The following is a 15,822-nucleotide window of genomic DNA, read 5'->3' as shown; positions in this document are numbered from 1 at the left end:
CTTCAAAGGACGAGACTAGATTGCCAAATGAGGGGCTGAGGTGCAAAAGGGCAAAAGACAGAAAGACTGTGATAAAGAATGCAGCAGGGTGAAAGAACAAGAAAAATCAAACAGTGAGACAAGACCACACATAAACAGAATGGGTCCAGGTACATAGCTCTGAAATGTGTTAACTTAATGAAAATGGTGGCAGGCCTGATCAATGATCAATTCATGCAAAACCATACCTGCTTTTCAGTGCACTGTGCCAGAGTGCTCACTGTGCACAGAGCCAAGCAACAGTGAACTCAGCTGCAGGGTCAGACCTGCTGGGAACTATAGGGCAGTGCGGTGGTTGTGCCTGAAAACAGTATCTGCGGGTTACAAGCAAGCCAACCACAGAGGCTCAGCCTCAAATGTGCAGTATCATAGTGCATGATGACACTGCACGCCCCTTCCCTGAACCCAATGGAGTAGCATCCAGGTCAAACAGGACAATCATTTCTCTCAGAAACTGGGTTGAGTGTGAAAGAGTCAGGCCCATATGTTCTAGACCTGTTGTAAATTCACAATTCAATGGTTCTTTTTCGTAGCCTGAAAGTGTAACGGGGAGAAGGTGACCAATCAACAAATTGATAATCCTCCTGAACACACAGTACCACATACGACTACGTAAGGTTAGTTGATGTATTACAAAGCCAAAAATAACTGAACATAAAGATACCTCAATACGAGGGTGTGGAAATACACTTAAATTAGCATGAAGCCAAATCTGCGTATCCAATTTAGACGATGAGACTTGAGTACAACTATTAGTTCAAGGAGCAGAATGCAGAATCTCAGAAAGCATAAGTCTAGATGTCCTTGAGTCAAGGGTTGGTGAGTGAAAAGAATAAAAACAATCCCTACTCTAACACTAAAGGGGCATTCCTACTTAAGTATCTTCAGGAAGAAGGATACAAGGTGTCAGTGTGTAGAGTCATCCCAAGAAGTCTCTCCACAATCAATAAGATGTAATGGGATTAATATTTGGGATTACTGTTGTAGAGGAGTAACCTGTCCACTGAAATATAAAATAGGCCCTAAACATCTTTACTGGAAATTATGCTGCATAAAATACCTATTGTTAACACAGGACAAAATCGAAACTGTGCACTATTTAGATATTCGTGTTTGCATCAGGAGATAGAGAAATGTATCATTTCAAATAAATGACATTGTATATTTTTGCTTTTTGTGTTTTTAGGTCTCAAGTCTAAATCTATCACTGAGCTGGTGAAAGACACAGTACGAGAGCAGATGAAAGGGTTCCAGAATGACATGCAAGAGACATTTGCTCAGCTTTTTAAAACCATATCTAGTTTATCTGTCGAGGTTGAGAGTACAAATGAAGCTCTAAAACATCTGAACGAGACTGTGGCATCTGTATCGGCCACACAAAAGTTAATGAATGATCAAGAACCACGGCCAACGATGAGTGATATTTTAGAGCTGAAGAACGACCTGGTGAGCGTTAAAGATGAAGTCACCTCACTTTGTAGTAGTTCATTAAAAGATCTGCAGGAAAGCCAGAAGTCTTTAGCTGCTGAATTGGAGCGTGAACAATCAAGAAACAACATCTACTATGAATCTCTGAACAAGACTCTTACAAAAATGCGAGATGTCCAGGAGCAAATTATATCAGAGGAACCCGCCCCGGTTCCAAATTTCTCAGAGACAGATGGATCCAAAGATGATAATGTTACGGACTACCTGCTGACCCTGCAGGAGAAGGTGAAACGTCAGAGCCTCATGATGTTGCAGCTCTATGAAGATATCAGTGCACAAGACATCAAAATTAACAACTTCACCATCACCTTAGAGCTGCAGAAAGATTCAATCCAGAGGGCTTGTGAAGCCCGGTTTTTCAAATGCAGGAAGGATTTTGAGAGCAAGATCAGGTCTACTGAAGAAACCGTCTTTGAACTGAATAAAACCATGTCTGATGTTGTTCTGCCGCTTGATGACAAAATTGATAAGATGAATGAGCAGATTAATGATTTATGTTACGATATGGAGATATTGCAGCCGTTAATTGAACAGGGAGCACCTTTCAGTATGACAGAGGACTATGGCCACCAAAATGGTGAATCTGCAGTTAACAAGCAAATAGAAGACCTTAGTGCTTTAGCCTACAGTCTCAGTTCCAGTGTCCAGGATCTGGTCAGTGGCCAGGAAAGTCTCAGAACCCAAATCCAAACCCGGGACGAGCTATATGAAAAACGTATTGCTTCCTGTCTTATGGATATTGAGGACGGCTTGAACAACACGATGACAGTCTTAAACAACGCTGTTGACTTTATTCAAGATAATTATGTCACTAAAGAAGCCATGCACAAAATGCAAAATAACTCTCAAATTCTAAATCAAACAATGTACATGCTCGACAATTTGTTTTTGCTCATTCCCCAGGTCAACCAGTTAAATGAATCGATACAAATGCTGACCAATGGCAAACTTCCGAAATCAACCAATGGTAATAGTGCTGTCTCTCTCTCCTCTGAATCTCCTAAACTTGTAGACTTGTTTCAAACTTTGAATGAAACAGTGGTGAAGGTTGATCAGTGCCACGAAAACGTCAGTCAGTTAGAACAGAATCTATGGGTTGCGAACCAGGAAAAAAATGCTTATGAAGTTCGCCTACAAAACATGGAATCCAAAATAACTCAAATTATAGTCAACTCTGCCACGCCAGTAAAAGCTAAAAATGGTGGAACCGTAAAAGAAAAAGAGCAGCCAGCCTACCCTAAATATCAAGAGCTGAATTCAAGGGTTAGGGCCCTGGAGGCAAAGTCCATTCGAATGTCGACAAGCATTCCTACATTGAACAAGACAGTGTATGAGACCCAGGAACTGTGCCAGAATGCCTTTGCCACCATTCAGAGCTTGAACGCCAGTGTGCCCTTGTTGGTACGAAAGGTGCAGCCAAACATCACTATTCTGCAGGAAGTCATGGTAGAGCTGATAAAAACTGCAACTGACAGGAGTGCAGAGGCTATCTGGTCTAATTTAACAGCGTCCTTCAACAAATCAACATCAGAGATCATTGGAAATGTTACAAAGTTGCAGAAACAGATGAAGCTTGTGCTGAAGAAAACGGTTTTACCAAAAACAGCATCTACAAATGTCACAGCAGCTCTGGTCGGTAGAAGTCAGAGGAATACAGACAACACTGCAGAGCAAGGTAATTAATGTTTTAGGACTAAAAATTTGCACTTGTATTGCGTTACTACAATGTGTCTTTGACTGACATGAACAGTGCACAAAATGACACAACACTTTATGGGCCTTATTTATGAAGTTTTGCCGTGGGGCAGTGCCTTCCTACAGCGCTAAGGCAAAAGAAAAGGGCAGGAATGCACTGTATCTATCAGATACAGCACATTCCTGTCCCATTCCTGCTCGTTTCCCCTGTGCCAGTGCACATTGGGCTGCCAGTCGCTAACGCAGGCACTTTAGCACCTTGGTGCAAGGGTGCCTGCATTGTGGGAATGATTATTTTTGTAGAGGAAGGGAAACCTTCCTGTACAAAAACAGTCACATGAGGCTTTTTCCTCTTTCTAAAAAAAACAAGGAGAAATAAAGACATTTCTCCTCGTTGTGCCTCCCTTACACCTCCCCAGGGGAGGCGTAGGTTGTTGGCACTGCCTCAGATTTACGATTTCTCGTAAATCTGGGGCAGTGTCAAAAATCCATGGATGTTGCTGGGAACGCCCCCCGGAACACCCATTGCACACCCCTTTAACGCATTGAACGATATTTAGGAGGTGGCATTAAGCCCAAAAAAGTGGCTTTGTGTTGCCTCATAAATATGGAGCAGGCTCCTGTGCCTCGGAACGTCACAAAAAGCGATGTTCCGGCAGCGCAAGGGGCTCATAAATGAGGCACTATATTCCTTGTCATGCAAAATCGAACCTCGTGCTTTAATTCGCTCATAGGCAAATCAGATAGATGTGCTTGCAATATCCTTTAATATCAAATTAGCGATATGGGCTCAGTTAGATGTGCTTGCAATATCCTTTAATATCAAATTAGCGATATGGACTCTGTTTGTATTGTCTAGTAATAGATGTCATGTAATTCTCGAAAATGTGAGAGCCAGGCACCACCTAGAAAGTGACAAAATGGAAGAAGTCAGTTGTACGGCTTAAAATGTAAGCCGAAGCCTACATGCAGTTAATTTCACAATAGTAGACTGAAACAAAAGGGTTGGCCTTTATAAAAATGAATCTATGACCCGCCATTGTGAATCATGATTACCTTCACATATTACTTGATATTCTTTCATAACCTTGTAACAATACTTGCAATGTTCTGTCAGCTTTTGGAATGAATACCTGCTCATTTGTTCTTCTTGTGAAGTTTTTTTGCTTCACACATGTATTCTGCACTGTTGTAACATGTCAAACAGTCAGATATATGCACGACTTTGAATGCAGAGGTGTGGGGTGGTGCAGGGAACACTCAGAGACAACCATTGAGCAGAAGGGCATTATCTAACTTTGTAACACCTTACAAGTGTGCCATTGTCACTGGAGTTTTTTTGCCCGATATTACTTATTGTTATTTTGCTATTTTTTCAGATTGTATATCCTTCATGATTTTTTAACTGCATGCGAAAATTTGGAAAAACGGTATGAAGAGAACTGAAAACTGACACTTTTTCTAGATCTGTGGCTACCATGTTTTCTAATACTCAGAAAGCAGAGAGCATATGTTTTCCATTTTTTTCTGTTTGAGAGGTGTTTACTACTCATTTCTGGTTAATTTAGTTTTCACAAGACGTGCTTTGTGTCTTCTATGAGAACGGCTTTGCCTCTACAGCAAAACAGTAGGAAATGCCCATCCTTTGTGTGGTTTTCCTCCAGATTTTTGCCTTCTAAAGCTGAACCCACATTTATTTGCATTAGGACTCTGTGCACTTTACTCCTTCTAACCAGTGCTAAAGTGCTTGTGCGCTCCAATTTAAAAATTGAAAAATTGGCATATACCTAAATGGCACATTAAATTTACTTATAAGACCCTAGTGTCTGGCACTATAAGTACCTAAAATCTGTACATTAAATGCTACAAGTGGGCTGTAGCACTCATGCCACCAACTAAAGTAGCACTGCAAAACATGTCTCAGACCTGCTATTGCAGCCTTTAGTGCATCTTAAAGCTGCCATTTCGTCCTGGCAGAATAAACCATTTGCCAGGCTTAAACCTTCCTCTACAATACTATGTCACCCCCTAAGGCGGGCCCTAAATGCCCCCAGGGCAGGTTGCATAGTATTTACGAGGTAGGATGGATATATTTAATATTTTGCATGTCCAGACAGTGAAAAATCTCCAAAGTTATTTGTCACTACAACAAGAATGGATCTAGCATAGAAAAGCACTGGGTTGCATTATTACTCCTTATAATGCATACTTAAGATTTGGACAAGCTAGCGGTCAAGTCAGATTTCAAATTACTATATGGAAAGAACACTTTTAGAAAGTCACATTTTTCTGCCTAAACCCAAAATCTACCATTCTGCCAGTGTCCGTGTGTTCCCTGAATCTGCTGGCTTCCTGGAGTAAGCTCCATTTCCCTCCCAGACAGTGGACAAAGTGTCTAGGTGTGGAGTGGTGACACACCTTTTGACAGGATAGATGGAGAGGAGCTATGCCCTTGCTCTGATTAGACTTTGAAGGGGCCTTCCTTGGACCACACAGAAGAACTGACATCAGGCCTGCCCCTGCCTTTGTTTCACTACCCACACTGGAGCCAAACTCAGAGGAAAGGAAGGAACTGACCAGAATCAGTTTTAAACCTAGACAAAGGGATGTCCCCAACCCACAGGTTGGCACTGGGTATGAAAGTGGCATCCCCAGAACCTGAAATCAGAACACTCCAGAACCTGTAAAGACTCAGAAGAAGGACTGTCCTCCTGTCGGAAGCATGAAGGAAGACTGGACCTGCTTCCTTATACCCAGGAACCCAGATGTGTCTCCAAGGGCCAGTTGGATGACCTCCTATGTGAACTAAGACAATACAACAAGCTCCAGAGGCTTTTCCTGCTTCTCAGCTCACCAGACCCAACTGGACCTGACCTGGCCCCATCTGTTGGCCTCTGTGGGAGTGAGTCATGACACCCAAGTGTCATCCTTGTGGTCTTGGACCCTTAGCTGTAGTCAGAGTGCACTGCTCCTTGTCTAACTGAGGGTTTCACCTCATCCAATGTAGAGCGACGCAGAGCCCCACAGAGTCGAGTAGCCCCTCCCAAAATGTATCACCAGATCCAAGGCGGAGTGATACAGAGACCATCAGCACCAGGCTTCACAGCTCCTAACTGAAAGCCTTAACGGATACAATATGGAGCTAGGCACATGTTAGAATAGAAAAATCCTACTTAAGCATTATTTCATGTATGTTAGCATTCCCGGCGACATTTTATGTGTCGCGCCTTTTTGGGTTACAATCGATACGTATACTTTGTCATTTCCAAGAAAAGGCCCTGTTGTGTTCCATTTCTCCAAGGTTAGGATTTGCTTCACTAATTAATAGACTGTTCTTATTAGCGCATAGCTTTATCTTCAGATAGAAGCTTTCTCCCACTTGTCTAGTGGCGGGAACGGGCAGAATGACCTTGACTGGTAGATAATCTGTGTCCGGCCCCAGAATCGAAACTTAATTTTTTTGTTCTTCACTGTTTTACTGCATCTGTTTGGAAAATTCCATTATGGGCATGCCTTCGTTAGTTCTGAAATGTACATAATGTAACTTCATGCTTGCTGATGCCAGTCCCTCTACAGCACTCCTAAGCGACTGGGCAGACTGGGCTCCATTCTGAGTGTAACTGAATAAACAGATATTGGTTTGTATTCTCAACTGTCTTACCAATTCTTCATTTGGTGGTCGTGAGTGACCCAAGTGACCCTAATCGGGCCACTTCCTTCAGTTGGCGCAAGAACAGGGATTCATTCGGGTGAGTGCCCCATCCCCTTTCGAGGATGGGGGTTGGGGAGGTCGAGGCCATTCTCAGGTCGGCCTGACGGTACAGAGTTCCCTGCATGAGGAGCATTGTTTGCTCGCAGCTGCCCCTTCCATCCTGCCAGACGGTGCCTCGCCCAGCTGTCATCCTGACTGATGTCCTAAATGGCGAAACCCTTGGATCTGACCGTTTGGTCTGAAGAGTCGGTAGTGGAGAATTAGTTTTGACCTGTGTATATCAGGTGAGGTTTTTTTTGGTTCTTTTGTGGATATGGTGCCATTTTGGTTTGCATTTGGTATGGTCAGAAGGCCATCTTTGAGATAAAAGCATTTGCAATTGCTTTGCCAGGCATAAATAGTGAGCTTGTTTTCTTTTGAAAATGCCTGGAGTTAGCAAATTGATTTCTTTGTGGTGGTGGTGTTGTTCTGTAGATGCTCGATTGGAAGAAGCTCAGCCAGCGCTTCCAGAAGGCACTCCAAATTTGTATATGTATGTGAAGCATGGTCTTGGCACTATTATGTTTAGTACATTATGGCACAAACGTACGAGGGACACTGCCGAGTTGCAGTGGCCGCTAACGGGCACTTTCGATTAACAAAAGTGTGGGTATTTACTGGAATTATTATTTAAAAGGCGAAGTAGACAGTCTATGTTTAATTCTCTTAGGACGTGGCAGAAAGCAGCGAGGCAGAGACGACTGAAGTCTGAGAAGGAGGCCCGGAAAGGGAAAATGCAGACACTGACTCAGAAAGCTGTAGAATATGAGAGTGAAAAACAGGAAAAGGGAGTTGAATGTGAAGACAGGAGGTTCCGATTGCATATTGATAAGTCGTATTTGGCTCAGGAGGAAACTGATACTGATACTTCTGTGGAAGAATTGTTAGATACTCGGCCTCCGCCTCCATATGCTCTGCAAAGGATATATCCCACTCTCCCTGTGCCATCACAGCCACCTGTTACAGTAGTACTCTCTGTTTCTGTGTCCACTGCTGTCGTTTCGATGGCTGTTGCTTCGGCTCCTCTTCCTCCTCCTCCATCTTTGTCTTCGCTGTCTGTGGCAAAGGTGACTGTTAGTACTAATGCCACACCTATTGTTTCAGCATCCCTGTCCCCATCTCTTACTCCTGCGACACACCTGCCAGGGTCAAATGTGCCTGCTACTACTGTTGCTTCTCCTTCTCTGGTTCTTCATCCCCGATATATGTAAGCACTGAGATACCAGTTTGTGGGTTTGAAGATAGAGACTTACCAACATTTCATGAGCGTATGGGCCCTTTTGTGCGGTCTGCGGTGGGAGATGAAGAGAAGAAGGTTGTGGCTAATCAGGCCGCGCAGTGGGGTCGTAATCCCATTTACAGTGTGGAGTATGTCTGGGATGTGATGAAAGATTATCAGCCTTTTATACAGCAGCATGCTCTTAAGCATATGCTGTGCCGCAAATTGTATCTGATATTAAAGATCCTGTGTACACTAACAGAATGGACCCAGGTCAAGTTTTTAGTACCATTACCACACTGGTTGCCTATAGGGGCAGGTTGCATGATAAGAGTTCTACAACCGTGTTCAAGTTTCCGATGAGAGAGGTGCATCCCATATATCACCCCAAGATACAGGAGTTATCAGACCAGTATGGTAATGTTACTCGAGCGGCAGTGGCAGCCCAGTTTCAAGAGTCATGGGTTTATACTCTGTGGAAAAGAAGTGCTGCTTTGCCCCCTAAGACTCATTTGCCCGATCCTAGGAAAAATCCTACTACTTATTGTAAGGAATTGACTGAAGCTGCTTTCTCAACGGTAATGACTCTCGCTGATATTGAAATGTTTTTTGGTCTTCTTGTTCCGGTTGATATTTGGAGGCAGGTCAATACCCAAGATCATATTCCAGAGTTGGGTGGTACTTGAGATCAAATTAAAGCTGGTACCAGGAGAGAAAATCAGGTGACAAGCCCCGAGCGGAAATGTTAGCGTTGCCAGGTCGCATTATTAAGTATATGCATTCTCTTATTCCGCCAAGAAAAGTAGATTGGGATACATTGTCAGCTTGTAGGCAGAAGAAAGATGAGAGGGTGTCTGATTTTTTCACTCGGTTTGAGGATACATTTTTGGATATTAGTGGCCAGAATATGTCTATTGAGGGAGGTGTTCGGTTGTTTGTTAATAGATTTGTCTCTAATTTGCTTCCTGAAATTGTGACTCGACTGCAGGCTTCTGAGAGTCCCTGGTCCACCTCTTCCCTTCTGTTTTTCTGAATATGGCTCAATATTATGAACATCGAGACAATGAGGAGAAAGCCTAACAGGGTTGATCTGATAATAATTATTTTGACGATCCTCGTGATGGACAGTACTGTCATGATGATTATGATAGGGAGGAAGTGACAGGAATGTCTTACAGCTAGGATAGCCAGGGACAGAGTGAGGGACCAGTTCTGATACCTGTAGGCCAGGGTGGATCTTATGCAACAGCGGAACTGCAAGGTTCAACTAAGGAATTTTTGGTGGACACAGGTGCGACAAAAAGTTCTGTTTCTCGTAGTATGGTCCGTGGGGCGGCTCTGCCTGGCCATAATATTGTTTCTGTAGGTATTTCTGGTGTACTGGTTTTGAGCCACATTTCAAGACCCCTTGCGTTGACTATTGGTCCTTTCACTGTAGATTCTCCATCTTTGTTGACATCTAATTGTGGTGAAAATTTGATTTGCACGCTACTATTTATTGGGCCCAAATGCGAGTACTAGACAGTGCCTGTCTCTCCCTCCTCCTGCTGAATTTCCTGACATGCCATCCACTTTATGGGCGACAGGTGATGCAGATGTGGGACTGCTGCATATTCTGCCGGTATCGATTCAGGTTAAAGATAATGCTGTTTTCCTCAGTATAAAATACCACAGGCCGGAGCGCGAGCATTAGCGCAAATTATTCAGGACTTGAACTAGAAGGGAGTGGTTGAGGTGACGTCTGCCAATATTTGTAACAGTCCCATTCTTCTGATTCCTAAACGGACACCCTCGGGTTCCCCTGATGATCATGAAGATGTTTATGGTTTCTTGATTGATTTGTGCAAAGTTAACAAAATAGTAATTCCTCAGTGTCCAGTAGTCCCAGAAATTACTACACTTTTGACAATGATTCCTTCCACTGCTAAATTATTTTCTGTCATTAATTTGAAAAATGCGTTCTTCAGCATACCTAATCATCCTGATAGCAGATATCTGTTTGGGTTCACCCTAGCTGGAAGAAGCTTTAGGTTCTGTCAAGCTCCTCAGGGCTATACTGAGAGTCCAAGTATTTACAGTCAAGCTTCATAGAGTTAATTGGATTCCCTTTCACTTCCTACAGGTAATGTATTGGTGCAGTATGTTGACGATCTCCTTATCACTTCCGACACAGAACAAGGTTGCAGAGATAGTACTGTTAAATTGTTGCTGCATTTGGCTCATCATGGCCATAAGGTTTCTCTTTCTAAATTTCAGTATTGTCGAAAGGAGGTCACCTACTTAGGTCACCTACTGTTGAAGGAGGGTAGGAGGTTGAACCCTAAGGGCATCGGTACCATTGTTAAAATACCTGTTCCACAAACTCAACAAGATATGCGTGCCTTTATAGGTATCACTTCTTACTGTCGGCAGTGGATACCTAATTATTCCCTACCCTTGCTTGCACTAACGACTAAGGAAGTTCAGGAGCCCTTGCCATGGACGCCTGACTGTCAGCAGTCTTTTGAGCAATTGAAAACTGCGCTTTGTTCAGCTCCAGTACTCCATACCCCAGATTATAATAAACCGTTTGTGTTGTACGTCCATGAGATGACTGGTTGCGCGCTTTCTGTTTTGACACAAAAATTTAGAGATAAGCAACGTCCTTGTGCATATTTCTCTGCTGTCCTTGATCCAGTCGCGAGCGCCTTCCTGAGCTGTCTAAGAGCAGTTGCTGTCGTGGCCACTTGGATCAGACAATCGGCCGGACTTGTACTGGATACTGACCTCACAGTCATGGTACCCCATGCTGTGAATACACTTTTGAATAAGACAAAGACACAGCACCTCACCAGTTCACGTCTGACTGACTATTAATTGACATTGTTTGCTAAACACATCACGATCAAAAGATGTGCCTTTCTGAAACCAGCAACGTTACTGCCCCTCCCTTCCGAGAGTGGTGAAGTCCACAAACATGACTGTATCTTCCGGGCGGAAGAAGAGACAAAAGGACGGGTAGGCTTGACTGATGTTCCCCTATCTGGCCCACAAGGGGAACTATATGTCGATGGCTCCTGTTTTAAATTACAAGATAGCACTACCACTGCTGCTTATGCTATTACTACACTGCGTACAGTAGTAGAGACATCATGAGTCCCTTATCAGTCGGCTCAAGCTTCTGAGCTTGTTGCCCTTATGCGAGCTTCCGAATCAGTATGCCTTCGGGGTCGCACACAATTTTGTGCAACTCTAGGCTGAGAGAGGGTTTCTTAATTCACATGGCACCAAAATCCAGCATGGGCACCTTATATTGAGGCTTTTGTCTGCGTTGACACTCCCTAAGAAATTGGCTATAGTAAAGTGTAGTGCCCACCGGAAAGTAACTGGCGATATGGAAAGGGGAAATGCTTTTGAAGATCATACAGCTAAAGAAACAGCCCGGACTAAAATGAAAAGAATGTTTGTACCAGGCCCAGCTACGTGGGTACCTGAAGTTACCATGTTTGAGGACACACTTGAGAATGTGAAGGCGATACAAAGCACAGCCATTATATAACAGTTAGCAGTGTGGCAGGAAAGTACAGCACAATTGAATGATGAGGGATGTTGGGTTGATAAGTCAGGAAAATAGAGATGGATGTTAGCTGATTCATATGTTCTTCCTGTCGTTATGATGTCCAGCCCATATTAGTGCTAAGGGCATTTGCAAGTTGTTAGACCTTGTATGGCAGAATGGTAATATTCCAAAGACAGCTGCACATTTAGTCAAATTACTGTATGGTGTGCATGATGCACAATCCTGGAAAGGGTACCCCCACACCGCCTGGTAATTTTACACGACCCACTTTCCCTTTTGAGGTCCTTCAGATGGATTATATAGAGTTAGAGAGATGCAATAATTTGAAGTATGTTTTGGTGATTGTCTGTGCATTCTGTAAATGGGTTCAGACTTATCCACCTAAAGACAATGCAGCCCTTCTTTAGCCCACTCTGCCACCCCAGTTCAGACATGGCCATATGCAAATCAGTCTGACCCTGTGCCTCATGGGAACAGTCCAGCCCGAACTGCCAAGCCATGCCTTCCCTGGACCGGATTCAAGCTTCCTAGGACCGGTTTCTGGCATTACAGCCATTTTCAGCCAGGCTTGCTTGAATCCAGTGGCAAAGTGAGCAAGGGACTCAAGTCTGAGCATACCCTGACACCTTATGGCGAACAAAGCGGTACAAAAGGGGTGGTGATGGATGGAGCATCTGAACAAATTAAACACTCACACCCAGTCATCAGATCTGGGTTTAATCCATCACCGTTCTTTAGCCCACTCTGCCACCCCAGTTCAGACATGGCCATATGCAAATCAGTCTGACCCTGTGCCTCATTGGAACAGTCCAGCCCGAACTGCCAAGCCATGCCTTCCCTGGACCGGATTCAAGCTTCCAAGACCGGTTTCTGGCATTACAGCCGTCTTCAGCCAGGTTTGCTTGAATCCAGAGGCAAAGTGAGCAAGGGACTCACGTCTGAGCATACCCTGCCAACTTATGGTGAACAAAGCGGTACAAAAGGGGGTGGTGATGGACGGAGCATCTGAACCAATCAAACACTCACACCCAGTCAACAGATCTGGGTTTAATCCATCACCGTTCTTTAGCCCACTCTGCCACCCCAGTTCAGACATGGCCATATGCAAATGAGTCTGACCCTGTGCCTCATGTGAACAGTCCAGCCCGAACTGCCAAGCCATGCCTTCCCTGGACCGGATTCAAGCTTCCTCGGACCGGTTTCTGGCCTTTACAGTAGTCTTCAGCCAGGCTTGCTTGAATCCAGTGGCAAAGTGAGCAAGGGACACACGTCTGAGCATACCCTGCCAACTTATGGTGAACAAACCGGTACAAAAGGGGGTGGTGATGGACGGAGCATCTGAACCAATCAAACACTCACACCCAGTCAACAGATCTGGGTTTAATCCATCACCGTTCTTTAGCCCACTCTGCCACCCCAGTTCAGACATGGCCATATGCAAATGAGTCTGACCCTGTGCCTCATGTGAACAGTTCAGCCCGAACTGCCAAGCCATGCCTTCCCTGGTCCGGATTTAAGCTTTCTAGGACCGGTTTCTGGCATTACAACCGTCTTCAGCCAGGCTTGCTTGAATCCAGTGGCAAAGTGAGAAAGGGACTCAGTCTGAGCATACCCTGCCAACTTATGGCGAACAAAGCGGTACAAAAGGGGGTGGTGATGGACGGAGCATCTGAACCAATAAAACACTCACACCCAGTCAACAGATCTGGGTTTAATCCATCACTGTTCTTTAGCCCACTCTGCCACCACAGTTCAGACATGGCCATTTGCAAATCAGTCTGACCCTATGCCTCATGGGAACAGTCCAGCCTGAACTGCCAGGCCATGCCTTCCCTGGACTGGATTCAAGCTTCCTAGGACTGTTTTCTGGCATTACAGCAGTCTTCAGCCAGGCTTGCTTGAATCCACCCCCTTTTGTACCGCCAATCATCTACAGTCAGCAGGTTTGGTTGAGAAGTACAATGGTGCTCACAAACTTAAATTGGCAAAAATTCAGAAGACAACAGAGTTTAAGTGGCCAGATGCTTTACTGTTGGCTCTTTTGTCAACGAGAATGACAGCACATTCTAGGACAGGATTGTCATTGTACAAGGTCGTATTAGGACGCCCGGCAAATGTCTGGGGCGTCCCATGCCCTTGGAGGTTTTCTGATTTTGAGTATCCATTGTTAATTGGCTATCTTGTCCAGTTAACTAAAAGTTTACGTTCTATTCACCAACAGGACCGGTAAACCCTGCCAGCTACACATGAGGGACCCGGAAATGACATTCAGCCTGGGGATTATATCCTTGTGAAAAATGTTCAGCGGAAGAAGAGTTTGGAGCAGCGTTGGAAAGGCCCAGAGCAGGTCCTCCTAGCTATGTGCCCAGCAGTCAAGGTCGCTGGCCGTAAGAACTGGATTCATGCGACCCATTGTCGCAAAATACCTTTACCTTTTCCACATGATCAGTGGGTGAAGGATGGAATGGGGGACTCCGAGTGTGAGACAGTGCCTTGGTTTGTCCCCTTCAGTGACACCGAGCTGACCTGGACGCAAACAGATGAGGAAAATGATGAAGTGCTGAATGCAGCATTTCCTCCAGAAATACGAGCTATCCAGGAGCCTCTTTTTGTTGATTCTTCTGTGTCTGGAGTCGCTAGGTACAGTTTGCGCCCTCGGCTGGGGGACAGTGCACCCAGGGAGAAGTAAGTTTAGTTAGGGATGGACTGTGTAAGTTAGGGTGTACTTTGCTATAGTACCATCTGAGTTAGTTTAGGGTGATGAGAGATTTGTGCACTGTTTGAACATTGAACAGGATAGATCAAATGTATCCCCTTTGGGATAGATTATCCTGGATGACGTGGGAACACAAGCTTAGGACAGAGCAAGCTCCACTGCCGGTGCTCAAGAGAGCCAACATTTTGATGGGCAGTAGGAGCCTGTACCAGTGAGACTCTGACAGACACTGGGACCTTCTATATTTCTCTTGCTTGCATTTCGCCTTAATTCATCATTTGTTATGCATCCCTTCGGCAGAATGGTTGCTGAGGAAGATCAGCCAGTGTTTCCCCCTGTTTACACACATGTTTTTTGGTCTACAAAGAAAAAGGTAATATGTGCTATTCTTGTGATCCTGTTGCTATTGACCTAGGGTGGGGTGTCATGGGTTTTGGAACATAATAAGGATATAACATCATGTACCAAGGGTAAGTTTACTCCTCAGGCTCGGCAGAAAAGAACAACACCAAACAATGTCTTTTTAGGCACTCATAAAAGATTTTTGGGAGAAGGTACAGCTTGTTATCGTACTGAATATTTCTAAAGTTTATGGACTGCTTACACATTGTCACTTGTCAATTATACGTATACCAGCCCATCCCAATTCGTAGAGGTATGGGGTGAGTTTGGTGTGGGATATCCCGGCCCTTGTCTGTATTACAGAAAGTCATGAGGAAAGGGGCATCCGGAGTGTGACAATAATATGTATTGTCATAATTTGTATATGAAGGAACAGAACTTTACCTTAGTGGGCTTGTATTATCAAGATTTAACAATCACCCGGAAAGCTGGTTCTTATCCTGCATGTTGTCCGATAGTAAATAGTACTGACGCATTTCTGAACATCAATTGTTCAGGAATAGTATTGTTTACAAATACAATTTCCTTAGTGAAAGATAAGGATCCGAGTACCTCCAGTAGATTATGAAGGTCCACTTTAGGTACACCCAGGATTTTATTTTCTGCCTAATGGTACTTACTCAAATTTTTATAATGGTACAGATGATGTTGCTCTAGGAAGGGTGCTCCCTCTGGGCATGCTTTGTAAGTATAGTAAGCCAAGTGTAAGATGGGTAAAAAGAACATTGACTGCAGAGTTTTGTGATGAAGTAACAGATTTAGAAGTCAACAATTACAGTAATGGGATCACTTTTGGATACATTCTCTCCTCCATAATTATGTTTGGTGGTACAGCTATGTCTAGGGGTGAGAGACTAGAAAATGCTTCGGATGTAAGCAGCAGATATTTTCTAATTCCACAGTAGCAGCTTTGAGTGACCTCACCACTCAATTGGAAAGTATGCAGATCTATT

The 15,822-nt window shown here is 44.1% G+C and overlaps 1 protein-coding gene across 4 annotated transcripts in view; it reads left to right on the top strand.

Annotated features, from left to right (window-relative positions):
- The window catches only part of MMRN1 (multimerin 1), a 329,148-nt gene that overhangs the window by 282,240 nt on the left and 31,086 nt on the right, over nt 1-15,822 (top strand). For all 4 annotated transcript variants that reach the window (XM_086961624.1, XM_086961623.1, XM_086961622.1 and 1 more), the window contains exon 6: nt 1,226-3,202. In XM_086961624.1, coding sequence (XP_086817750.1) covers nt 1,226-3,202 — 1,977 coding nt within the window. The remainder of the gene's footprint in view (nt 1-1,225; nt 3,203-15,822) is intronic.

This window comes from Lissotriton vulgaris, chromosome 3_1 (assembly GCF_964263255.1).
Source record: "Lissotriton vulgaris chromosome 3_1, aLisVul1.2, whole genome shotgun sequence".
Classification (NCBI taxonomy): Eukaryota; Metazoa; Chordata; class Amphibia; order Caudata; family Salamandridae; genus Lissotriton; species Lissotriton vulgaris.
Note: the sequence above shows the minus strand (reverse complement) of the source record. Positions and strands in the feature narration are given on the sequence as shown.